This window comes from Ciconia boyciana, chromosome 9 (assembly GCF_034638445.1).
Source record: "Ciconia boyciana chromosome 9, ASM3463844v1, whole genome shotgun sequence".
Taxonomy (NCBI): domain Eukaryota; kingdom Metazoa; phylum Chordata; class Aves; order Ciconiiformes; family Ciconiidae; genus Ciconia; species Ciconia boyciana.
This window is the reverse complement of record NC_132942.1, coordinates 6,063,551-6,088,340: the sequence shown is the minus strand read 5'-3', so window position 1 is coordinate 6,088,340 and position 24,790 is coordinate 6,063,551. Positions and strand designations below refer to the sequence as shown.

The 24,790-nt window shown below is 41.5% G+C and overlaps 2 protein-coding genes across 10 annotated transcripts in view; both read left to right on the top strand.

Moving 5' to 3' along the window:
- The first annotated feature begins 415 nt into the window (after positions 1-415).
- Positions 416-18,633, top strand: GFPT2 (glutamine-fructose-6-phosphate transaminase 2). Its single transcript, XM_072873120.1, has 19 exons — positions 416-549; positions 5,557-5,664; positions 6,306-6,404; positions 7,091-7,216; positions 7,794-7,852; positions 8,368-8,502; positions 9,958-10,019; positions 11,554-11,633; positions 11,906-12,023; positions 12,730-12,893; positions 13,455-13,550; positions 13,660-13,757; positions 14,102-14,222; positions 14,543-14,700; positions 14,837-14,951; positions 15,568-15,695; positions 16,404-16,571; positions 17,006-17,167; positions 17,783-18,633. Exons 1-19 carry the CDS (start codon positions 543-545, stop codon positions 17,825-17,827), a joined length of 2,049 nt encoding a protein of 682 aa, XP_072729221.1. The 5' UTR covers positions 416-542; the 3' UTR covers positions 17,828-18,633.
- Positions 18,634-20,631: 1,998 nt separating this feature from the next.
- MAPK9 (mitogen-activated protein kinase 9) overlaps positions 20,632-24,790 on the top strand; it is a 49,935-nt gene continuing 45,776 nt past the window's right edge. For 7 of the 9 annotated variants that reach the window (XR_012044050.1, XR_012044051.1, XR_012044049.1 and 4 more), the window contains exon 1: positions 20,632-20,776. The gene's annotated coding sequence lies outside the window, so the exon portion shown is untranslated. The other 2 variants (XM_072871820.1, XM_072871821.1) reach the window with 2 other exon arrangements.

Below are 24,790 nucleotides of genomic sequence, written 5' to 3'. Positions count from 1 at the left end.
CCTGTGCAGATGAAATTGGCTGCCGAGTGTCCGTTTCTAAATGCTGGTGGCCGAAAAGGCTGTAAAACGGGGGACACCTTCCCCTGCCAAGCTTGGAGAGGGGCTGCCCTCCCCTTCGCCTCACGCCCGGCCATGTTGCCCTGACAGGACGGACTGCTTCGCCTCCCGTCCGGGCTTCTCCGTGTGCGGAGCCCGGGAGACCCCGCCACTCGCCACAGCCCTCAGCGGCCCCTGGAAGAGTCGAGCCGGACAGGCGTGCCCGGCCGCCGGGGCTAGGGCCGGGCTGGGGGCAAGGCGCGAACCGCCGCGCCCCCCGCCCCCGGGGCGCCTCCGCGCCGGGTCTCAGCCCCCGCTGTGCGGCCGCTCGGGGCCCCGGGCGGACCGGCCTCCAGCGCCCGCTCCCCGGCCAATGAGCAGGGGAGGCAGGGGCCGACCCGGCCGCACTATAAGAGCGGGGCGGCCGGGGAGGCGGCAGTCCCTGAGCGAGGCCGTCGGGCGGGAGCCGCGTTTCCTGTCAGCCGGAAGGACCGTGCGCTGCGACCATGTGCGGTGAGTGACGGGGCCGCGGCTGCCGCCCCGCGCCGGCCGTCAGGGGCCGCGGGCAGCCCGGGCCCGCGAGAGCCCTTCGCCGTCCGGGCGCGACGGAGCTGGGAGCCTCCGCCGGGCGCGACGGAGCTGGGAGCCTCCGCCGGGCGCGGTGGGGGTCGCTGGTAGGAGCGAGGTGCCCGCGGACAAAGCGGGCTGTGCCCGGGTCCGGTCGCCGCTTCTGCCGGGGTGCGGGACTAGAGCTGCTTTGTCCCTGAACGGACGGGTGTGGGGCTGCCCCACAGTGACAGCGGGTCCCGGGGCTGCGGAAACCCGCCGTCGCTGCCCCCCGGCAGCGGGTTCGTTCGGGACTGGCTCCGCTGCATCCATTTTGTGGGGTGGGAGGGGGGAATGACCGGCTTTTGCGGTGATGGCAGGTAAAGGTAAAGCTCCTCCGTCCTTCCCCTCCTTCCTTTCTGTTCTCCACAGCCTCGCCTCTCTGCGTCCTCCGTGTCCGGCGGCTTGTCCCTAGGTCCTGTGACTGGGAAAGGTCCCTTTCCCATCGCCTGGCTGCGCCGGGGGTGTCTCGGCTGCGTTGTTCACCTTTGCTCCCGGTCCAGATGCCTCAGTGCATCACTGCTTTGGCTGATCCACAGGCTTCTTGATGCGCTTGGCTCTGGCTTTCCTAATCCAGGACTAGGGATTAGTTGTGACTCACTTCCCAACTGTGGCGATAGGAAGAGTTTGTGGCTTTCAAACAAAGGCTGTGAAGGAGCTTAAATCTTAGCTGATGTGAGCTTATTCACCTTCCTTTATCTGATAAAGATGAGATGGTGAAAATAATACCTACACCATGTATACAATTGCTTAGATATGCTTTGGATCAGATTAAAATCAAAGTGTGGGTTCAGAAGCTGCTGATGCAATGTATTCTAGTTACGGAGGAAACTTTAGTGAAACTTTACCTGTTCCTTCACTGAAACCTTCTCTCAGGTCTGGAAGGATACTTTTGTTGAAAGCAGAAAAATTTGTGCTTGTACTTCTTCGCCATCATGAACAAAACCTCTTTTGTGAGATGCAGGCTGAAAGTGAGTGGTTACAGCTGCCAGAAATGTATTTTCTGAGCTAGATATTTTTTCCCTGCCTCCATGTCCTCTTTAATTGTAACCTCAGAAAGAGCAAGGATTCTAGCGAGCATCTTTCACTTGAACGGAAACACGAGGTGATATTGTTTAAGCTCCTAGGTGACTCTCAGGTCGCTATCAATGAAACAAACTCGGTGTCTTCTAAACAAAACCCCTTCAGGTGAGAGACTTGGCTCAATGCTTAAGCAAACCCAAGGTATCGTTGGCAAGCACTGAGCAGTGAGATGTGTAATGGTATATCAAAGACTTAGCATATCTGGGCTGTATATTGATTGGGAAATGAGGGTGTTAACAGTGTTAAATGAGTTTAGTAAAACATCTAGCTTGGGGTGGAGTAACTGACTCAGTATAAAATGGCAAAGAGAGCAGCAGTTTGTGAAGTGCAGTGAGAGTAGTGCTAGTTTTCTTCCCATCAACTTTTGGAGACCTTTTACATGACATTTGTTACCGTGAAAGATGTCCCATGTTTTCCTTGCTATGCTGATCTGCTATAGGAAGTGCAGGAGTTCTTGAGGTTGCAGCCAACAGTTTCTAAATTACATCTTTTTTTGTTTTTATTTTTGCATATCTTTCCAGATTTAAGTGTTGAAAATATGTCCTGTTATGTTTTTGCTGATTTCAGGTAGCACATGAAGATTTAAACCCATTGTTTTCTGTTTTGAAAATACATAGGTCATTAAATACTGCCATAAACATGCTCTTTAGGAAACAAAGTTGAGATGTTATCACACTCACATGTAAGAAGACAGTATAGCAAAAGTATGCAGGGTTTAAAAAACAGGTAGGATGCTCTTAAACTGATGATCTACCTATTTTAAATCAAAATCAGTTTCATCAGGATATGAAGTTGAGACTGGGACTTTCTCAGAGGTGACTTCCTGGCATCAACAATGTGCTTGCCCCAGTAGAGGCATCCTTATGTTTTTAAAAAAATCACTAATTTTGTTCAAACTTCAAGTATAGGCTGCCCCCTTCTTGATTTTGGTGAAGTCTTGCAATTGCAAGAGTTCTTGTGGATTTTTCCCACAAAAAAATACTCAAGGAACTTTCCCTCTTTCTGACACTGCTTGCAATCCTGAAAGGGAAAGGGGAAACTCTGAAGTCTTGGTATGCACGTAAAGGGAGAGCCTTGCTTTCAGTGTCTGCGCCTGATTAAAGCTGGTTTTAGTAGTGTTTTAACAACCTTCTGTTTCTGTTTTGAGTATCTGATTCTAAAGGTAAGCCATACGTGATTGACCTAGTTCATGCTTCTATGCAAACTCTGTAATTCTGGAAAGTTATAAACTTGATTTAGCATTCAGGTCAAGAGAGCAATGCCCTAGTAAAACACTTCTTAAATGCTTTCATTGGATTCTATGTTTGTATATATGACTTAGGAAAGTATTTCATTGCTTATGTCGTGCTGACAAATAAACATTACCTTACTTGATACATAACACTTCAGTATTGCATTGGCTTAGACAGTACTTGAGTCTTCGTTGGGGAGGAGAGATGCCAGCTCTGGAAAGTGCATCTAATAACTTGGGGAGGCCATTATAAAGTAACTTGCAAGCATCACAAAACTCTCTTATGAGTATGATTCAACTAAGATTCAGTCATATTGGTTTGCTTCCAGAAGGAATTAAGCTACAAGAAGTCTTTATCAAAAGTTGTTTCTACATGAGTTGAGCAATGTGCTTTAAATCTAGCCAAAAAGATGACTGAGTAGGGAAGAAAATATGCAAGTGGATAAATCATGAAACAGAAAAGTACTAGAGAAACAGTGCTGAGAGTAAGATTTATTTCCTTTAACTGAAAGAGTTTATAATATATTTCTTGAGGAGTCAGGCTGCAGCTATTGCTTTCATTGTAAATGGCCTCTGGTGACTTCTGTGTCTTCTAATTCATGTGTGTGGAAGCACAGCTACAGTTCCCTGGAAACAAGGATCTTTTTAACAATTTCAGCACACTGGTAGCATTGTAAGGACGGTCCCGAAGGAAGGTTTTTCCTGGAGCTCTGTGCAGCCAAAGATGCCACATGGAACATACAAGTCTGATGCGTCTTAAATACATTGTGAAATCTGGCCTAGAAAGTAGAGCTGGATCTGAAATGAGGTGTGTAGCAATGTTTTGGAATGATGTTGAGAAATTTGTATTGAAGAAATTGAAGAATGCTGCTCTTGAGGTTCATGGTTAGTGCCAGAGAATGGTAAATATCTGTCTGGAAAAATGATCAACAACCTCTCAATCTAAGGTGACTGTATATAACCGGAGGCATTATTTTTCAAAGCGTCCATGAAAAACAGTATTTAGCTGTTCAAATTCCCAAATACCTCTTTAAATGCAACTATTGTCTTACTATCTCTGTTAATGTTAGACACTAGAAAATTAGGCTGGGCTTCTCATAAATCTCACTTCTGTAGCAGAAGAGCATTTTCCACCCTTTAATCCTTCCAAGATAAATTCAGAGACCAATGTAATAGTCTCCTAGTCTCACTGTCAAATCAACAGTATTAATAGCTTAAAACCAGTGGAGTAACCAAATTCACAACAATATTTATAAGGGAGATTTATTTGTGTATCATTATAACAGCTTCTTCACTACAGCCATTTACAGTTGAAAAGCCTTAATTGAAGGGGAAGAGGGTGTTAAATTTCAAACAAAGGCTTTCTCTATTTAAAACACTTGCTTGTCTGAACTGCTTATCAGTTGAGCTCTTTAAAGTCTGGTTTTTGCTAACTGTAGTCTCCAGTCCTGACTTGCTGCTTGCAGAAACTGTTGAAACAGTGAAATTCGACGTTTCTGTTTTATTGGGGTACAGATTTGCAGGAGTCAATAAAAGGGCCTAATCTATCCTTATAAATGCAGACGTTCCAGGAAGAGCAGTAGGCAGAGAAAAGGAATGGTTGTGTTTTCCTTTGCAGGTGAGCTTTTTATTACACCTTTTCTAAAGATAAAACAACATCCCCCAAACTCCTTTTAATGAAAAAATACTTGTGCACTTTTGCTTTCCAAAAAAAAACTTGTGTGGAGGGGGAGAGCCAACCCCAAAACTAAAAAAGCTACTTCTTAGTTGATGACTGATCTCTTCAAGAGAAGAGGGACCAGACTTGCAGACTCTTCCAGGCTCTCTTTGCCGAGTAGGCAAGGAGTGAGTTCATGTCTTTCCTATGATGCCTCTGTAAGAGTTGACCTGAATAACACAGGGCAAGCAAACGGATCTTATGTCTCTGTTGAGTTGGGTTTGGCAGGCAGCATTGTGTTGAGGCAGCGCAAAGAGTGAATGCTTGTTTTTTGGGTGACCCTGTTTTTGTATCTTCTGTTTCTTTCCTTTGTTGTCCTATCCTTTTGACTTCTGCCCTTTCTTTATGTTTTCTTCTCTAGTCTCTTCCTGCTGAAGTGACGGGTGTATACGGGATTAAGCTGGAGTCTTTCAGAAATAGATGTCGTGCCTATTACCTACCCGTGGGTATTTAAGGCCATGACTTTGATTACAAAAGTCTCCTTGTGTTAGTACTGGTGAATATATTCCTTCTTTGAATGTCTAGTTTTAGATCTGGATATGAAATAGATCACAATGTTCCCATTTTCAGCTGCGGTTTTCATGAAAAGCAGATTTTTTTTTAAGCTCTCTCAACTGTTTAACTCTTGGTGGGTAACATGAGGAGAGCAAAACTGGCCAGGAAAGCGTCTGTGTTTGCGTGGTGAAAATGAGGGTCCTGATTCCTATTGTATTTGAACTCTTTCCATTTAAAAATCCAGTAGGAAGAATTGTACTAAATGGGAGGTGGGGTCCCCCTAGGACCTCTCTGTGATGCTAGTTTTAAAGGGTTTTAAATTGGGTTTGAAGGGATACAAACTCTAAAAAAATCTTTTTTCCCCCCTTCCCCTTTTCTCTTTAAACAGGAATTTTTGCTTATCTAAACTACAGAGTGCCTCGGACTCTGAAGGAAATATTTGAAACCCTGATAAAAGGATTACAGAGACTGGAATACAGAGGGTATGACTCTGCAGGTATGTAAACTAACTCAACAAATTAATTTTAGCAGCCAGCAGCTACCTAGGTGACTTTTTGGGTGCTTTCAACTTCTGTGTGTTGGATTTCTCTCTCTTTTTTTTTTTTTTTTTTTGTCCTGCAGATTGAAAGATCAGAACTAATTGCCTTGATTATTGGATTTTCTTCTTCAGCTTTTCTCAGGACTTTAAATTTGGTGTTTAGCTCTGTAATCAGATGGTGGTTGAGGTTTAGTACACATAAGCAAAGCAAACACGGTGTGAGGAAGACTTCCATACAGGGTCATGTAGTTTGTGCCTCAGCCTTTTTTGTGTGTGTAGTCCCAGCGAAAGGATGAAGAAGATTAAACTTTCTTTAAATTTGAGTTGACTGATTTTATTGGGCAAAATATATCAGTCTGTCCTCCAGCAAAATTTGAAATGGCTCATGTATATTTTTATCTATGCAGTGGATATAGACTTCATCTAGTTTGATTTGAACATATACAGCTCTAGAGACAGACTTCAAGTATATCCCATTGCAGGGTAATTTAAAAAGAATTGTTGCACTAGTGTGTGCTTCCCTGTATTTTCTCAGCCTTTTTTTCATCCAGTGTATTTCATGCTTTAAATAACACTTGTGACTGTGTCCTGTACTGTAGGAGTGGCAATCGATGGAAATAATAATGAAGATAAAGAACGGTTCATCAAACTAGTTAAGAAAAGAGGAAAAGTAAAGGCCCTGGAAGAAGAGTTGTACAGTAGGTGTCTTAAAAATTATCCCTTTACTTTGGCCTCCCAGTCAGATAATATCTGCATCTCAGCAGAACGTCAGACCATGAAATTACAGTTATGATTTTGTACCAGAAATAACTGACTGCATTGTGTAATCCAATGGCAGTTAAATTGTTTGTGCCCCCCAAATCTGCACTTGAAAAGCAAGTTGATCTTTAGGTATAGTGCAGTGAAATTATCAGTCCACTCTTGCCTCTTTGGTTGCTTCTTTATTCAAAACCTGGGCTCCCTTGGTGGTTTACTCAGATGATTTCTGTGCTTGGTAGCTGAAACGTCGGAACATGGACTCTGACAGAATTTACGAGCATTTAAGCATCTGGCTGTCATCACAATCTGCTTTATGCAGTACTTCCATCTGTGAAGAACTGAAGTTGTGTTTTAATACGTTTACATTCTAATTTGTAGTAATGTGGTCTGTTAGCCTAGCTGTTAGTATTGGCTGAAAATGCTCGAGTCTTGGCAAACAAAGTTTTAATCACAGTAGCTTGAACTATCTGAAGTGTAATGTCAAGAAAGCAAACGGTTTAAAAGAAAGCCAGAAGATAACTTTTAGATTTTTGTCTGTAGGAATTCTTCTAGTGTTTTACTAGTTGTGTGTGTGAAAGAGAGATGCGACTTTAAATATTCAGTAAACTGAATTTCTTGTGTATAGAACAAGATGACCTGGATTCAAAAGCAGATTTTGAAACACATTTTGGAATTGCTCATACTCGCTGGGCGACCCATGGAGTACCAAGTGCAATAAACAGTCACCCTCAGAGATCAGATAAGAGGAATGGTATGTAATCTCTGCAGCACTCTGTATGAATCTGAAATGGTTGAACCCACATAGTACATATGTACTCTCTTCTTACTAGCGTTATGGTATCTATTTTGTATACTAGGGCTAAGCTGTTGCTATTGTACCTAGGTTAGACAGTTTTACAATAGAATAGCCTCTTCTGAGACTAAAGTAACACTGTAAAAGATTAATGAGGTCTGTTTTCTGAAAATTGATGCAAGTTAGTCAAAGGACAACATTCTTGTTTTTAAAAGGTAAGACTCTGAAAATGTAAGTGCATCAATATTGTCTGGGCTGGAAAAGGGAGATTTCATATCGTTTTTTACTTGATATAGCTTGGTGCTATTCTACGGCGTGTAGTTTAAAACTGTCTTGATTTGGAACAACCTTCATATGCCTTCAGAATTTGTAACCTTCTGCTTTCTGTTGTCCATGTTACAATAAACTGTAGGTCTGAAAGCTATAGCAGGTAGTTTCTAGTGCACTTCTAAGCTTTTTTCCCTTCTAATTTTGTGTTCTGAGTTAAATATCTTAATTTTCCATTACTGATGTATATGTGTCTTTTTCCTTTTAGAATTTGTTGTAATCCATAATGGAATCATCACAAATTATAAGGACCTGAGAAAATTTCTGGTGAGTCTGTGGCAACTTGATTCTAAAACTAGAAAGTAAATGCCCCACCAACTGCTGTCAGATCTTTCATGACTTTGTTGCAATCTGAATTCAAGTTTCTTGATACCATCTATAAAATAGTAGTGTGAAGGAGTCTGCCTAACAAAGGTACGCGGGAGCTGGTGAAGTGCAATATGTTCTTGTAATCCTAAATGCAAAGTACTTATGAGTAGAGTAGCAATTTTCGCTCAAATTGTTTGAGAGGTGTATGGAGTGGGCTCCCTCCTGTCTCTTGTTGCTTGACAGATGCTAAGCAAGTCTTACTACATGTCTTATTACAGTATTTCTGAAAGAGTAAGGTATGACAGGATAAGCCTTTATATTTTGTCTCTAGTGGTATATATCCACTAGTCCAGTGTAGTGCTCCAAGCAGCCTGTCTTACTGCACAGTTTCTGGTGGGAGACAGCTGAAAGGCTCTTCGGTGTTTCTTGCCTGAGGATGAAAACACTTTTTACTCTTCTGTATGTTATTTCAGGAGAGCAAAGGCTATGAATTTGAATCTGAAACGGATACAGAAACAATCCCCAAATTGATCAAATACATGTATGACAACAGAGAGAGTGAGGACACCAGTTTTTCAGCCTTGGTGGAAAGAGTTATTCAACAGTTGGTAAGTGGGATGTTCCTTTTTTCCTGTACTACAGTATAAGCTATTTGTGGGGTTCCTTAGTATTCTGCATTTATGCATTTAGATCCTCTGCAGGAGTCCTTAGAATGTGCTGCAAATAAAGCTTTTTGGCCTCTAAACAATGCTTAATAGACCAAGAAATTAGATTAAAATTTTGGAAACTTCAAAAGCTTTTCAATGGTAAATTTTTAAATTTCATTAGCAGTGGGGGTTTTTTTGTTGTTTGGCCTTTTTTTTTTTTAAGCAAGAGGTTATGACAGTTTTTTAATTAACTAGCTTGATTAAAAAAAAAATTGCAGGAGCCTCTGGGAGTTGAAATCTCTCATAAAGGGCAGTGTGTTCTTAAAGGCTGTTCTGATCATGTTAAAACACTGCTGTGATTCAAGTTTGTCTAATAGTATGCCTTGGCTCCCATATTTGGAAATAGATCTAACAAGCTGTACTGATTCATGGCGTCGCTGGTTCCCAAACTGTGAAGTGGGAATCTACTGTTACTTAGTATGTGAACGCTTAAAAACTTTGGTAGATGCATTGCAAACTTGGAGAAAGCTTGCTTTGTTTCCTCCCCAGTCTCTGGGCAGATGTTTTCCCTCCCCTTCCTGCAGTTTCTTACACTTTTTTTCACATCCCCTTTCTCCTCTCTAAAGCAGCTCTGTAGGATTCCCCTAGAGCAGGGCTGGAATACACATGAAGTAAAGGCCTGTATGGGTCAAGAGGGAATAGTGCAGCCACCTAGTTGAGGGAAGGGTGATTTTACTGACCGCAGAAGAGCAGAGCAGGCTCAGACTGGAGTCCCTGCAAGAGGAGTGAATGTTACCATCTCCCTTCTGTTTGCAAGGTGGAGGGGGCTTTTGCTCCTGCTTTTGGAATGCTCTTCAAGGTTGCAAGCTGCGTTAATACTACAGAGTGGTTGATTGTGTGTTCCTGTTTTTGTTCTTGTCGTGGATTTTGGTTTTTTTCTTTTTTTTTGATGGTGGGTTTTTTTGGAAATACGTTAGTGAGAATTTGCTGCTTAAACTAGAAGAGTAACTCCAAAATTTTAGCTGAAAATGCATGATAAAATGCAGCTACATGCATGTTCTTATTAAGTCTTACTAAAAGTAAATGTCTAACAGTCTTCATGTTGATTATGAGTAACCTCAGAGATTTTCTTAACCCTTACATTGGAAGGTATTGTTTTTATTTATAAGGAGAGGCTAAGTGCTCGCTTCCTGATCTTTCAGCTGTTGCACTGTTAGGTACATGTTAGCTTGTTCTGCTTCGTGACCAATTCCTTTAAAGGTGCAGTCTGCCCTCCAGGAAGAGATTACTGATAGTAGTAAAGAGCTTTCCTTCACAGCCTCCTCAGGAAGAGGGGCCCCAGTTTAATGAGATGCAACTGATTGAGATAAGTTATTTAGGATTTTTTTTTTTCTCTTCTGTTTATGTGGTTTCCAGGAAGGTGCTTTTGCATTGGTTTTCAAGAGCATCCATTACCCAGGTGAAGCTGTTGCTACCAGGTTAGTAAAAGTCCATTTTATACATAATTCATGCTTTTTTAGGTTAAAAAAACAAAACAAAAAAACCTAGAATACTGATGTTTAAAGTGCTTGCTTAACCAAAACTCAGAAGGTGGATAGCTGCACTAATGGAATCCTTGTGAAGTGCAGTAAAGCTCTGCTGAGCATCTCTTCAACTGACTATTAAATATAACTTAATTTGAGCTGTACTGACTGCACGTCACAGAATTACCAGAGGCTTGTGTTCATTCTCTATAATCTTTAACTTGATTTTGTTTAATGCATTAGATGTGACTACTCACTTTTTGAGGATGCAAAGGGTAGTGAAAAGTAATCAGACGATGTTTTCTTGCTTCATGCAAATATACTTTCGGTTGGAGATTGTCCAAATGACATGCTCGGAAGAATGTACCACTGACAAACTCATTCCCATAGTCTGTCCTTTTATCTGTTACAGTGTGTCAATAAAGAAGCTCAACGTATCTCTGTTTCTAAAGTTGTATTAACAGTGTGCTAATTTCTCCTATATCAAAAAGGGGGAGGGAAAGGGTATGGTTCAATTTTACTTCACATTGAATAAAGACTGAGAGAAGTATGTTCAGGTTGCCTAAAAAGCCATCATACTAATAGGTTATGCAAATAGTGTTCTATAGGTGTCATAACTTTTATGAGTTTTTTCTGTATAAGTTCTACTTTTATCTATGACTTGGAAAACAACTTTCAGGAAATGTAAAGATACTAAAGTAGCAAGTGAAGTAGCAGTGGGAATAAAGGCTGGTTTATACTACAACCGAAAAGCCCATTGCTTCTGTGGTCTAAAATAGGACTATATTAAAATTGTGAAAAAGCCAGCTGTACCATCACTCTAACTGGAGAACATCTTGTGAAATGAACTATTCTATATGTGGTTCAGGTTTCAGTTTTTAGGAGTGAGGGGACTAAGAGAAGCTAAACTTGTAATCTGAGGTGTGGGGGGAGAATGACTTATTTCTGTGAGACTTTTTTTTTAATAAGCTCTTCAATATGGCACATGACCCATATAATTAAAAAATGATCTTAATATTCTACAGTTTCAGAGGTGCAGTTGACATTTCAGAGTTTAAAAGGCTAAAGGGTGAAACAGTATTTCAATAGTAAAGAGCACTGAAGCTTATTGCTGGCTCACTTCAGAGGCAGAGTAAGCTTTGTTTAAAAGCGGTATTCAAATTGGTGCCTGTGCTAAGCTGTTTTGTGATTACTGGAAGGAAAACAACTAGTTCATATACATTTTCCTCTGCTTGGGTGTAGTTCATGGCGGGGAAAAATCCCTATGGCATATGGCGCTTATTCATATAATAATAATTGGCAAATCTTACAGAAACACACAAACCAAGTTTATATAACTCCTGCCATGTAATGGCTTTAGGATCAGGGTTGAGGAGGATCTTCCTATTTAGGAAGCTAGGTGGGACATTGTCTTTCATCTTCACAGATGTCCTTTGACTTCTTGGTATGCACCTTTCTGTTTATAAAGTTGCATGTTTTTCCTTTGTAGGAGAGGGAGTCCTTTGCTCATTGGCGTTAGGAGCAAGTACAAGCTCTCCACTGAACAGATTCCTGTTTTATATAGAACATGTAAGTTGATAAATCCAATTACATTATTTTTAAGAGCTAAAATTATTGTTACTTTATGATTAGAAATTAGGTTAATTGGTCTTTGTACTATAAAACTATCAGCTGATGCCCCAAATAGCTTCTTAGCTGAGGATATTCTATTTTTATACTACTGAATGTGTAGTTCATGTTAAAGTACTTGCGTAACTGTGATACCTTGAATCTGTATAATCTGTAATCTCTAACTTGAACAGATACGTTTTTGCATTTAAAGTGTCTCATTTCTTTAATAGGCAACATTGAGAATGTGAAGAACATATGCAATTCACGAATGAAAAGACTGGACAGCTCTACCTGCCTTCATGCTGTTGGGGATAAGGCAGTAGAATTTTTCTTTGCTTCAGATGCAAGGTAGTAAAAGCACTCAAAATGCTTCTTAAAATATTGGTTTTGTTTAGAAGTGAGATAGTTCTGAAAATCTTACACTATCTTGCTGCTGTACAATTGTTTTCTGATAGGGTAACTTCTAATCCAGGTAACTTCATAAAGCCCACAGGCTAAGGTACTTGAAAAATGTGGAGGCTTGGCATCAGGATTTGAACTGTAAATATCTGCCAATTACTAACCTCTATGTAAAATAAATCCAGCATAGGAAGGTAAGTTGGGTACAGATAGAAACTATCAGCCGAGTATTTGGGCAGACTATAGGTTAGTCTGGGTTTTGGCATTTTAATCCAGCTATCAGAGGAGGAAATAGCGGTGGCGTTCCAAGTTTAGCAGGAACCTGGACATCAGGTACACATTTGTCTCTCTCAGAAGCAAGATCCTGACCTTGGGGATCCATCAGAGACCCTGGAAGGCAAGATCAGATCAGCAGGAACTTGCAGATGCGAGATGCAGTGGTTCCAGAGCCTTCTGCTCTGGGTTCCTGTGAGAGTGCAGGAGGAGCAGCAGATGGAGCCATTTCCTTTAAGATGGGTCTATCTGTAGTTATGTCCAAAAGGAAGATAGAAGGGGGGCTAGAAGTGCTGTGTGGTGTATTTAATTGCTTTGAGGGGTGTTGCTACCAACTCTTAACTGACATGTCAGGTTTGTCTTGCTTCTGTTTTTTCTGTAGTGCTATCATTGAGCACACCAACAGAGTAATTTTCTTAGAAGATGATGACATTGCAGCAGTAACTGATGGGAAGCTTTCAATTCACCGTCTCGAGCGTTCAGCTAGTGATGATCCTTCCCGGGCCATCCAAACCTTGCAGATGGAATTGCAGCAAATCATGAAGGGTGGGTTGAAACATCTGTAAACAAGTGTCATCAAAGATGGATAGTTACTGACTTTGTGTAGTACATAAGGCAGAAAACTTCCAATTTGTTGTGAAAATGACCTGCTATTTAGGCTGTTTGTATTGGGAGCTGACAATTCCAAGCTTTAAGATCAAGGAAAGATGGGCGCTATGGGACCCTACCCATTTTTAGCCTTGGAAAAGTCCTAGCTACTTCTATTCATCTCAATATTTAGTGAAAATATAATTAATGTTAACATGTTGTTGTAGTTGTTGGCAAACTTTGACTGTAAAGTAAGAACTGAAGTGGAATACAGAAGTTTCCTTAAAAAGGAATTCAGTTACCCTGTCAGCGTTGGGAAATGAAACCAACCAGAGCAAACTACCAATCCCTCGTTTCTTCTCACCTATTCCTAAGCTTTTGTTTAATCTAACACAGTCAGCTTAAATTAGCTTGCTACCACAGGTTGTCTTAAAAGTCTTCTCTTTGTAACTGTAATAGACTTCAAATAACAAACCTAAGCATTACCTAAGCATTACCATGTAATGTTTTTCTAAACAGGTAACTTCAGTGCATTCATGCAAAAGGAAATTTTTGAACAACCGGAATCAGTTGTCAATACGATGAGAGGCAGGGTGAATTTCGAGAGCAGCACAGGTAACTCAGAACAGGCATTCAAGCTGCGCTAAGCCTGCAAATTTTGAACATATTAACTGGAAAATAAAATACACCATTGACATATGCTTTTTTATTTGTTTGTTTACAGTTTTGCTGGGAGGGCTGAAGGATCATTTGAAAGAAATCAGAAGATGCCGAAGACTGATCATTATTGGCTGTGGGACCAGTTACCACGCCGCAGTAGCTGTATGTTCAGCCTTCGCTGAAGTGCATATATAACTCCTAGTTGCTGGGTTTTTAGACAACAGCTCTTCATCTGCTTTTTCTTCTATATCTCAGACTTTGCCTTTCATTGAGGTGTCTCACCCTTTTATTTAGTTTTCCTTTGTGCTACATTCTTTATTAATGCTCCGATGCTGTTACCTACCGTGCTAGAAATTAACTTTTTTCACCTTGGTTTTTAAAGCTCTGGTGAGCTGTAATTATCAATTTTTGTAATAAGAATCCATTTAGATTATCTCTGACTCCTAGGATGTCAAGACTTTTATGGGTGGCAATATTAACAAACATTGTGTGCTGCTTGAATACAGACTCGACAAGTATTGGAAGAGTTAACTGAATTACCAGTGATGGTGGAACTTGCTAGTGACTTTCTGGATAGAAACACACCTGTATTCAGAGATGATGTGTGCTTTTTTATAAGTCAGTCAGGTGAGCTGCATTTACTGTTTTGTCTTCAGTTGAGTGAAAACTCTAGAAAAATTTTAAAAAGCCAATGATTTATTACTTTCTGCACGTTGCAAAGGAGGATGATAGCTAATGGGCTGGATTTGTCTTGAATGAAAGTTTCTTTCAGACTTGATTCAAATATATAGACAAGGAGTGAGTGCTGAAAGATTGTTTTCAGTTGCATTTTGCGTTGTATAAGTGTGGATGCAGGTATTTAGAACACACTTGTGTAGAATTTTATGCTTTTCAGGAATCATTACTATTCTCTGTCAACCTGAAGTCAAGATGTAAATGTTTTCCAGGTGAAACTGCAGATACGCTTATGGCCTTGAGGTATTGTAAAGAACGTCGTGCTCTAACAGTCGGCATCACAAACACAGTCGGAAGCTCAATATCAAGGGAGACTGACTGTGGTGTACATATCAATGCAGGACCTGAGATAGGTGTGGCAAGTACAAAGGTAATTGCTGTTCAGTGTTTGACTTTCACGCTTCACCCCTGTGGAATAAAATTACAATTTTAATTGTAGCACTTCAAACTGAGATCATACTAACTCTCTGCAGACTTAGCTGCTAAATGTTTTGTTTTGTCTGCAGGCTTATACCAGCCAATTCGTGTCTCTTGTAATGTTTGGCCTAATGATGTCTGAAGACAGAATTTCCTTGCAGAAAAGGAGACAGGAAATCATTAGTGGACTAAAATCATTGCCAGGTATATTGATATTTTGGGTTTGAGGAGGGATAGAGGATGTTGTTTAATGGGCAGTATAAAATACTACTCGGGGATGTTTCTTTCTTATTTAAGTTTCACTCTCCCCCTCCCCCTGAAAGGTAGACAATATAAGAAAAATGGACTATTAATTTCTGCACTAATGGCCAATTTTACAAGTGCTCTTCCAAGAAACTTGGCAGGAAGATCAGAATTTTAATGGGTTGGGTTTTCTAATTACAATAAGGTGGTTTTGATTGAGAAATACTACTTGATCACCTCAATTGATGATTTGAAATTTTTAAAGCCTTTCACTTTAAATCAGGATAGATAAAAGGAAACTAATTCAAGGTGACTTTAAAACTGATGTTCACAACTTCCTTTAGAAATACAAATGGGACGTACAAGCACTGCTTAAACTAATGGTTGCTTTAAATTTGTTCCTGTAAATAAGGCTGGAGGAAGATATCCTTAAACTGCACTCAAAGATGCAAAGTTAATAGTTGAATGATATTAAGTGTTATTTGTTCTAATAGATCATTAGAACATCCTACTACAAGCAAACTATTTTTTCCAATTAAAAAAGTTTTTTATATGTGCTTTTTGTGTGCCCCAATAGAGATGATTAAGGAAGTCTTGTCCTTGGATGAGAAGATACATGATTTGGCTCTTGAACTGTACAAACAAAGATCATTGCTGGTTATGGGTCGTGGATATAATTATGCCACTTGTCTGGAAGGAGCTCTGGTAGGAACCTCTCAGTATTGTTGGATGTTATTTAAAATGAGCTTTTGTGGCTTCTGCAACACAGTTTATTTCTAATATTTCATTACAACTTAATTCTGCTGCAGTAAAACTTCTATCTATAACTGAGAGCATTTAGTCCTGTTGGATTGAACACATACATAAGGTGAACCTGGATATGATATCAGTTTCTTGTTTCTTTCACATAACAAATGCTGTGTTTAATGAGTCTATTTTTAAAAAAAAAAACAACCAAACAATTTAAAATGCTGACCCATTTGAAAATAACATCAGAAAAATACAATGTGCTGATGTTCAGATGAGATGCTTATGCAGGAAATGCATAAATTATGTTATGAACATTCTGGTGGAATGGATGCATATCCATCTCTCAGAAGTTTGAAATGTTAAAGATAGACTGCATTAGCCAAGGTTGTGCTGGGTGTTTGGTGCTTAAAGTTCCTGTTGATTACTCTATTTCTTTATCTGCAAATGCATATGCACGGGCAAGCTCTGCTTCCACCAGCAGCCTGCTAGAAATCCCAGCAGACAAGCTTGTTTGCTTTCACTGTCAAGTGATCTTTGAAAATATAAACTCGATACCCTATGTCTGTATTTAAGTGGCAGATATACAGCCTTGGTGTTTTGCTTCTTGTGGCTTTTATTTCTCAGCTGATTTACTAGTAACTTGATGGCATTTGCTTTTTTTAGAAAATAAAAGAAATCACCTATATGCACTCTGAAGGTATCCTGGCTGGTGAGCTGAAACATGGGCCGTTGGCCCTAATAGATAAACAAATGCCTGTTATCATGGTGATAATGAAGGATCCTTGTTTCACCAAGTGCCAGAATGCTCTGCAACAGGTCACTGCTCGACAGGTAAGCTGTTTAACTTACAATGTCATAGGGAAGGAGATTGTGCACGTTGTATTGCTGCTGACTGCCTCAGAAAAAGGATGTATTGGTGTTTTCTTTTTTTTTTCCCCTAATTATTAAGTTATAAATAAGATGTTATATCTGCATTGTTGGTTGTCATTAAAGATTAACACCAGTAGTGAAAACTGATTGCATGTGGGTTGTTTGTTTGGGTGTTTTGTTTGTTTTGAAGCAAATGGAATAATGTTGAAACTCTACAGGGTGAAAACATTCAAGTCTCACAAACCAGTGAATTACAAAAGTCATTATGCGAGACTGGCGTTGTCTTCGTTAGCTACCTAAGTGTCTTCAAACATACTACAGGCATGCTGTGAGCCAATATTTCAAAGCAGTTGTAAGCTAGCTCTTTACTTAACACTGCAAAACTTTATTTTCAGGGTCGTCCAATCATTCTGTGTTCTAAAGAAGACACAGAAAGCTCAAAATTTGCCTACAAAACCATTGAGCTGCCTCATACAGTTGACTGCCTTCAAGGGGTCTTGAGTGTTATTCCTCTCCAGTTGCTTTCATTCCACCTGGCTGTTCTCCGAGGATACGATGTAAGTGCTTGCTATATTTAGCACTCCAGTTACTCCAGTTCTGAACTTCCTCCTACTAGTGTAAATTGAGAGACTCAGTTATATGGCATATCTAACAAAGAACTATGATAATAGTTAGTGGAGCTTATAGTGACTGTGGTAGTAGAGGCGGCATTTCAGTGCCGATTCTTCAGCTTTGTATTTTTTAAATTGGTATCCTTCTAAAAAAATTACAAATATAATTTGCTTAGTTTGATTAGTTAAGAGTGCAGATAAGACTTTTTCAGAAAACTAAATCTTAAAATGTGATATTGCACTTTTAACTTAGAATAGCTCAGTGCTTTGTACAGCTTAGTTTGTTGATGCTGGCTAGGTGTGTCAGTTTGATAATGACGGCTGCTTTGGAAAGGTACCCTCTGCAAAACAAATATATATTTGTTGGAAGGGTTTTGGAAGCAAGGCTGCATTCAACAGTGAGTCATTATCTGCAGATCTATAGTCTCTTGTGTGTGTTAATGTGTCTAGAATAAAGCAGAACTCATTAGGAAGTCTAAAAAAAGCACACTAAATGAACTGTCAAATGCAGAATGTCAGTATTATTCTGTCATATACTGAAAGTCTGTCTCTTCATTCTAGGTGGACTTTCCAAGAAATTTGGCCAAGTCTGTTACTGTAGAATAACAGCCAAGAACAGCTGATGTTTTTGTCACCAGACCTCTGAGTTATACTTGTAGAAATGTGTTGTTCTGAATTGACAGGTACACGTTTTTCTAAAGAGAATGACAGTGCTAGCTGGAAAGTGTCAGAAGGATTTATCTTGCAGCTTTAAAAGCTTTTGATGTGCCTTGTACCCAAGTGCTTTTACTCACAGCAAATATTCCTCTAAGTCCTGAAATTGCCAAAGAAGATAAAAATTGTTTACACATGGTATACTGAATGAACTTTTCTACTGTGCAATATATATATATATACAGCTCTCTTCAGAGTAACTGTGAACATTTTTTTTAGCCTACACTACTTAACTAGTTTTAAAGATATAGTATTTATAACTACATTTGTATAGCTTTTTTTAAGTTATTTTTTTAGTATGTTGCTTATCTGTAGCATGGGTAATGCTCAGAATGTAAATACTGAGCACCTTGACCCTTGTGTACAGTTGTTAGGGTTTTTTTTACTTCAGCCTCAAACTGGAAATTTGTTGTCCTTCTTCCTCCCCAGCTTCCCTTCCCCATTTGCATCTGTTTCGTATTTAACTAGTCATTTGCAAAGCTCTTCTGTGGCTGTAAATTGCCAGCTATGTTTTAAATTTCTGCTTCTTTCAACTAATTATTTGAACAGCCAGAGCAACATTTTGTTTTGTATGCCACCCCAGCTCTTATTTGCATAACATGTACAGTGCTACAAAATAAGGGAACTGGATGTCTTTCAAGTGATATTTCTGCTTGAAGAGTGTACAATGAAATTACAATGCAATTAAAATATTATATAATTTTTCTTGGTTTGTGTTTGGGGTTTTTTTTGTTTGTTTGTTTTGTGTTTGTTTTTTTTTCCCCTAACTTGATGACTCCTCGTCTCAGGTCTGAACACAGGTAGAACACCGCACTACTCTGATACAAGTAGGAGAGACAGTGTTCTCCCCCAGTCTTGCCTGAATCCTGATATCAGAGTTCTTTCCTCTGTTTCTGGGGTTAGTTCTTTCTGTGTCACACAGGTCTCCCAGGTAGGCACACCTTACTTTTCCTTATCCAGCAGCTGTGTTTCAAAATAATGTGTCAGGTTTGGCTAGCTTGCTCTGTATCACCACCTTTCTGAAGCACATGAGTTCACACCCACTGTTGGTTAAACCTTTGTATTTTACCTTCCGCTGAGGTAGATAAATGTGGGAAGAAACTTCCTGCACGTGAAAATAGAAGCTGTGTCTGTATTTTTACATATGCTGTTTCATGGTCATAAAGTTGCCTCCTTGGCCAAGAAAAAATTGCCATAAACTTGCATTTAATATAGTATCTAAACTACAGGTACTGGCATATATATTAAAAAAACCCAACACCCTATACTGGCACATAAGAGAATACTAGGTACATCTTCAAGCTAGGACTAAAGCCCTATTTTATTAACAAAGTGTGCTTTTGCAAATATATACGTTAGCTGTGAACTAACTAGCAGTAGGAAGCATCTATAAACCTCAAAGAAATAAGGTGGATACACACATGAAGTTCTCTGCTCATTTGTTATTTTGGAACAGTCAGAAATCATAGTATTTAATTTCTGCATTTTATTAACTAAATCCTTGACTAGTAAAGCTTTCTTTATAATATTCCTCTGCAGGCTTTCTTCTAAGTGGAGATGTTTGAACGCTTATGTAGGTTAACAGCTTGAAAGTGTTACACTAGCTTGTTGTAATAGGAGCTTCTTACTGGAAACTGCTCTAGTACTTTTTATAACCACATAAAAGAACCCAAATCGTAACAAAAAGGATAGTGATAATCTGACCTAGATGCCAACAATATGTAACTCAGTATCCAATATGTTTTTGTGATGCAAAGGCCCCTTTTACTATCTAGAGTTAGTATCCTCTTCATATTAAAAAGTGGAGCTATTAAAGGAAACTGACATAATCTGGTCTATGTGCTACATTAAATTGATTTTGAAGGTGAAAAAAGATTACAGGTGTGTTTTTCTGAAGTCATCTATGAGAACAGACATCATAGAAAAGAAAGCTCTTGTTAGTCCCAGGAGAGGTGGAAAAATATATTGAGTTTATTTTTAGTTAGCATGTGTTTTAAAAAACAATCAGGCCTAACGTCAAGGCAGGTGCTATAGTAATGTATAGAAGGCTTATGGTTTTTGAGTGGGGTCAAAAAGAGCTGGGCTACCTGGGGAGGGAATAAATCCCTTCCCTTCTGAACTGTCCCCCCAAAGAGCCGTGTGAAGCCCATGCCCCCATGCTCCGGGCCATCGCAGACCCAACGGGTCAGGGCTGGCGGCTGCATGACCCTGCACTGTGGGACTGGGTGCTCTGTTGTCATACCAAAGCACGGATGGGAGGTGACCACGGTGTGTTGTGGTGCTGTGACAGGCTGGCAATGTGTGATGGAATTTTTCTGTGGCGCTTCGAGGGCTTCCTATACATGGGAGGTGTTTACCTCACAGAGCACTTCTCCCCACTTGCTGCAGCAGGACGGCTGTGAGGAACCGGCAGCACCACCCGTCAGCGACGATTGCTGCTACAGCAACTCATGACGAGGCACTGCTATGAGGTGACATCATAAATATGGTGGCAGGTTGACGTGCGATGATGACATCACGCCAGGGGGCGGGGGCTGCCCCTGGATTGGCCTGAACTTCCCTATCTCCACTGCAGTCCTTCACCGCCCTCCCTTATATAGCGGCTAGTAGGTCCCGCCTCTGGAGCTCGATTGGTTGAGCTTCGCCGGCAAAGGGCCACGATTGGGCCGAGCGGTTGTCTGTCAGCGGGCGCAGGCCTGGCGCGGCCCGTGTGGAGCACCGGGAGGCCATTGTGGCTGGGGCAGCTCTGCGCGCCGGAGGAGGAGGCGGCCGCGGCCCGCGAGCGCCGCGCCCCGCCCTGCTCCGTCCCGTCCCGCCGAAGCCCGACGGAGGGAGGAGACGGTGAGGGGAGCCGCCGAGAGGGGGGCCCTGCGGGCGGCGGGGCCGAAGCGGGACGAGCTCCCGGCCGCGGGGCCGGCCCTGTGGCGACCGGAGTCCCCGGCTTCTCCCGCGGGCCCCGCCCGCCGAGGCGCGGGCAGAGCCGGGGTTCCCCGCGTGCCGCTGCCCCGGGCCCGGCCGAGCGGGAAGGAGGCGGGGGGAGCGACACGAGCGGCGCGGCCAGGCTGGGGGCCCCTTCCTCCTCCGCGCCTCTCCCGCGGGGCTGCCCTGGCCGAGCCCCCCGCCCTTCCCCGTGCCGCAGTGCCGCCGCCGGCCCCGGCCCGCTCCGCTCCCGGCGGGAGCCGCGCCCGCTGCGCTGCGGCGGGCGCTGCCTCTCCTCCGCCTTCTCCCTTCTTGCTTCGTGTCCGGCGCGGGGCGGGATCGCCCCCTGCCCCGCGCCCGCCGGCGAGGGCAGCGCGCCGCGTCGCCGAGCGGCCGGGGGCCGGGGTGCCGCCCCGCTGGTGCCGCGGTGTGCGGCCGGGCCGGCGCTCGGCGTCCCCTGGAAGCCCCCCGCGTCCTGAGAGGGTCGAAGGGAGTGCGGCCGGGCCGAGGGAAAGGCCCGGGCTGCGCGCCCCTCTCCACTTGGTGAGAGCGAACCTGAGCTTTCTCTTGAGCCGAAGCAGTTTCTCGGCAGAAGTTTTAGAAGAGATGTAAGAAGTGCTCTCTCTCAGTTATATGACTGTTACATAATTTTACAACAGCGTAACTGGTTACAGCAGATGCACGTTTAAACTTTTTCCCTCTTTCCACCAACTTGCCCTGGCAGGGGCGCTGAGATACATCCCGTGTTTGTCTGCAGTGTGTGTTTAACAGCCAAGTGATTCTATAACAGGTAGTTGGTAAAAGCTTTGGTCAGTAATAGTTTGGGTTGCTTAAAGAAAAAGGTCGACTTTTCAAAGAGCTAAACAGATACAGAGTACCTCTAAACTCTGCTGTAACTGACTGACATCAGTCAGCTACTGCTTTGCTACACTTACCTTTTTGTAACAGAGTGTTCAAGGGTTGTGAGTAGAGTAGTAGGAGGTAACTCACTGAGATTTTGTAGTTGGACTCATACCTGTTGATATATGTTGCTGTAAAGATTAAAAAAACCTGCAACGCTATTGGATAATAGTCCTTAAAAGGGCACATCTGAATTTGAAGTGCGTTTGCAAGGGTGACTAAGAGAATGAGTGGAGATTTTCTGCACAGAATTTCCATATCTTTTCATAAATATATATATTCATTGTCTATTCATTCTGTCAGCCATAAAATTTTAGCTTGAGGCTTAAAAATCAAGCTAAGTTTGTTGGTGTTCTTATGCTTCATTGTCAGTAATAATATTTCTGTAACCAAAACAACCCTGGGAATGTGTTCCCAAATGCTACAACCTGTTTGTTTCAGAAGCTTTTGACTTGAAGATATCCAGAGGACAGATCTGGTTAATAATAAGTTGCCATTTTAATAAATGCCTTTTAGGGAAGTGACTGTTTAATACAGGATGTGTGCTATAATGCAGTTGCTTTCAACTTCTAAAAATTTCTTAGTGGAATTCCGTATAACAACTCATAAGCCTACTGATGGTAGGTTTGGTGTGTTGGTTATTTTTCTAGTTATCTTTCATGAACTACAGGTTGGAAACCTCTCCTGTAAATTTCCTGCATGTAATGTGCTCAGTCAGCTTTGTGATTCTTAAATTTCCCCAATTGTACAAGCAAGTTATATTAAAAAAACCAATAAACGCAACACTCAATTTATATGCATCTTGTGCATGCTCTAAAATAGAAAAACATTTTGAAACATTGTGATTCAGTAACATGCTATTATCAATAAGTAGAAGTATGTTTGCTGACCATCCTATGACTTTTACATTTGCTGCTGGTCCTGTTTGGTGCAGCTGCAGATGGGAAACCATAAATGAAAACTTATATTTCAGAAATGGAAATAATGCTTCCAAAAAATTCCTGTATAGGAGAAATGTGGAGTATGTTAACTGGAGTGATGAATCAAATTATTTCAGGTAAGAGAGTAACAGCTCAGGATTAACAAACGTATTTGCCAGATATATTTTTCCCTTGAGCAATGGGAAATCTGTTTTTATTTGAGGCATCTTGCCCCCCAAATAGATTGTCTGTCTGAAGTCCTGTGAACAGCTACAATCCCTAGGCACCTAATTTTACATTAACGTGTATGTCTGAAATAATGTATGTTCTGATGCATCCAAGCAGCTTGCAGCCCAAGTAAAAATTAGGGCTCAGCTTATGGAGAGGCTGGGTACTTAGCACGGTGAATTGCAGAGGATGTCAGAATACATAAAACTTGTGTGTGGTGATGCCTTATTCCATGTTTGGGTCTTGTCTGAAGAGCTTATGCTGGTCTCTAAATGATTTTTAAAAGATGGCTTTGTGCAGACAGGGTTCCTTAAATGGAGGGTTTCTCTGGTTCAGGATAACTTCCTTTCCTCCTACTTCTTTATCTCCGTTATAGAAAAGTGTTTCATTAACCCATGAAGAGGTACAGCATAGTAGTTCTTGTGTAACTAACAGGTCTTTAACTTGATACCCAGCTTATGCACAATCTATACTTTTTTGGTTTTGTTCTATGAGTCCTTTTCAGAGATAGGATCTTGACCTTCCAGCCATACCTTTCTTCCAGTGTATGAAGATTCACTGAAAATACCGAGGCTGCTCAGGGACTGTTAATCAAAACATTTGGTACCTCAGAGTCCATAGCTTTGGAGTAATAAAAAGGGTTGGAAAGAAGAGTGGGGTTTTTCCTGGGATGTAGTAGGAAAGGTTGAGAGCACCTCTTTAGGTGGTGTTTTGGTCTCACATTAGTGTGAGCTGATTGTGGAACTGCATCTGACTGCCCCTAAAGATATTGTATAGGAGATGTAATTCCCCCCCCCCCCGCTGTGGCAGAGGCAGAAAGTGGGTAGCTCACAATTTCCCTTTGATCCTTTCTCCTCCACTTTTTTTCTTAAGCTTCTAAGAAGAAATATGAAGTAAACTTACTGTCTAAATTGCTGCCAGAGACGACCAAGTTGAGTATCTACTTCTTAAAATCCCGCTTAGATTTTGAGAAACTAGAAGGTTAAAGGGACTCTAGACATTTCTTGAGAATCCCTTAAGACTAACCATTACCAGTTCAGTGTAAACCCATTCTTTATTAGGATTTGTAGGTGTTCCACCTGTTTTACTTGCAGATTTCTTGGAGTTCATATGCTGGCTTAAACCATGGGAAAGATGCTGCTCCCTGCTATGTGCACCTAGGAAGAGAGAGGTCCAAATTCTAATTCCTGAAGCAACCACAAGCTGTTCCTGTGGTTGTACGGCCTTCTAGGATGGGTATCTGGGTTGCTCTTGAGGCTTTTCTGTTTTGCATTGGCTCACAAATATTCTGTAGGCCAGTGAAGGGAGAGAGGCTAGCTGCTCTTTCTTTAGCTAAAACAGACATTGTACAGGCTGGTGGTTAGGACAGCTGCTCCGGGGGAAGGTGATCTGCTTTCATTTCCTGCTGTTTCAAGGAACACTTGATTGTGCAATTTACTCTGAGCTGTAATGACACTATCTGTCATAGTGTATGTGAAATTAAAAATGGGAGAATTTGTTAGAGACCTCTTCAGTAATTACTGCGGTAATTTTCTTGTAAGGTTTGGAAGAGGGATGGAGGCCCAGGAAAACTGGAGGTCTGTACTCTCATTACTGTAGCACTTTGGAGCTAAGGAGGTTTAGTCCATTACCTTGCTCTTCAATGTAATTACCTACCTCTAATTCATTCTTGACAGATGGCTATAACTTGTTCCCTATTATGGCATGAAAGTCTCTTTCAAACTATAGCACAAAACTAATTCTTGTAGGACTGTAAGTATGCTAACTGATAGCATAGGATGTTATGGTGTGTTTAAAATGGGAGGGAGAGTGGGTTGCGATAGGTATGGATCAGGGAAGGGTTGCCTGGCAGAGGCAAGGAGGCAGAGCCCTGCTTGAAATTTCCTAC

Excerpts from the sequence above, each read along its gene's own strand:
- GFPT2 (XM_072873120.1), top strand. Across the intron at positions 8,503-9,957 it reads AAAGAGTTATTCAACAGTTG|GAAGGTGCTTTTGCATTGGT; the intron begins GTAAGTGGGATG and ends TGTGGTTTCCAG. Across the intron at positions 16,572-17,005 it reads AACAGGTCACTGCTCGACAG|GGTCGTCCAATCATTCTGTG; the intron begins GTAAGCTGTTTA and ends CTTTATTTTCAG.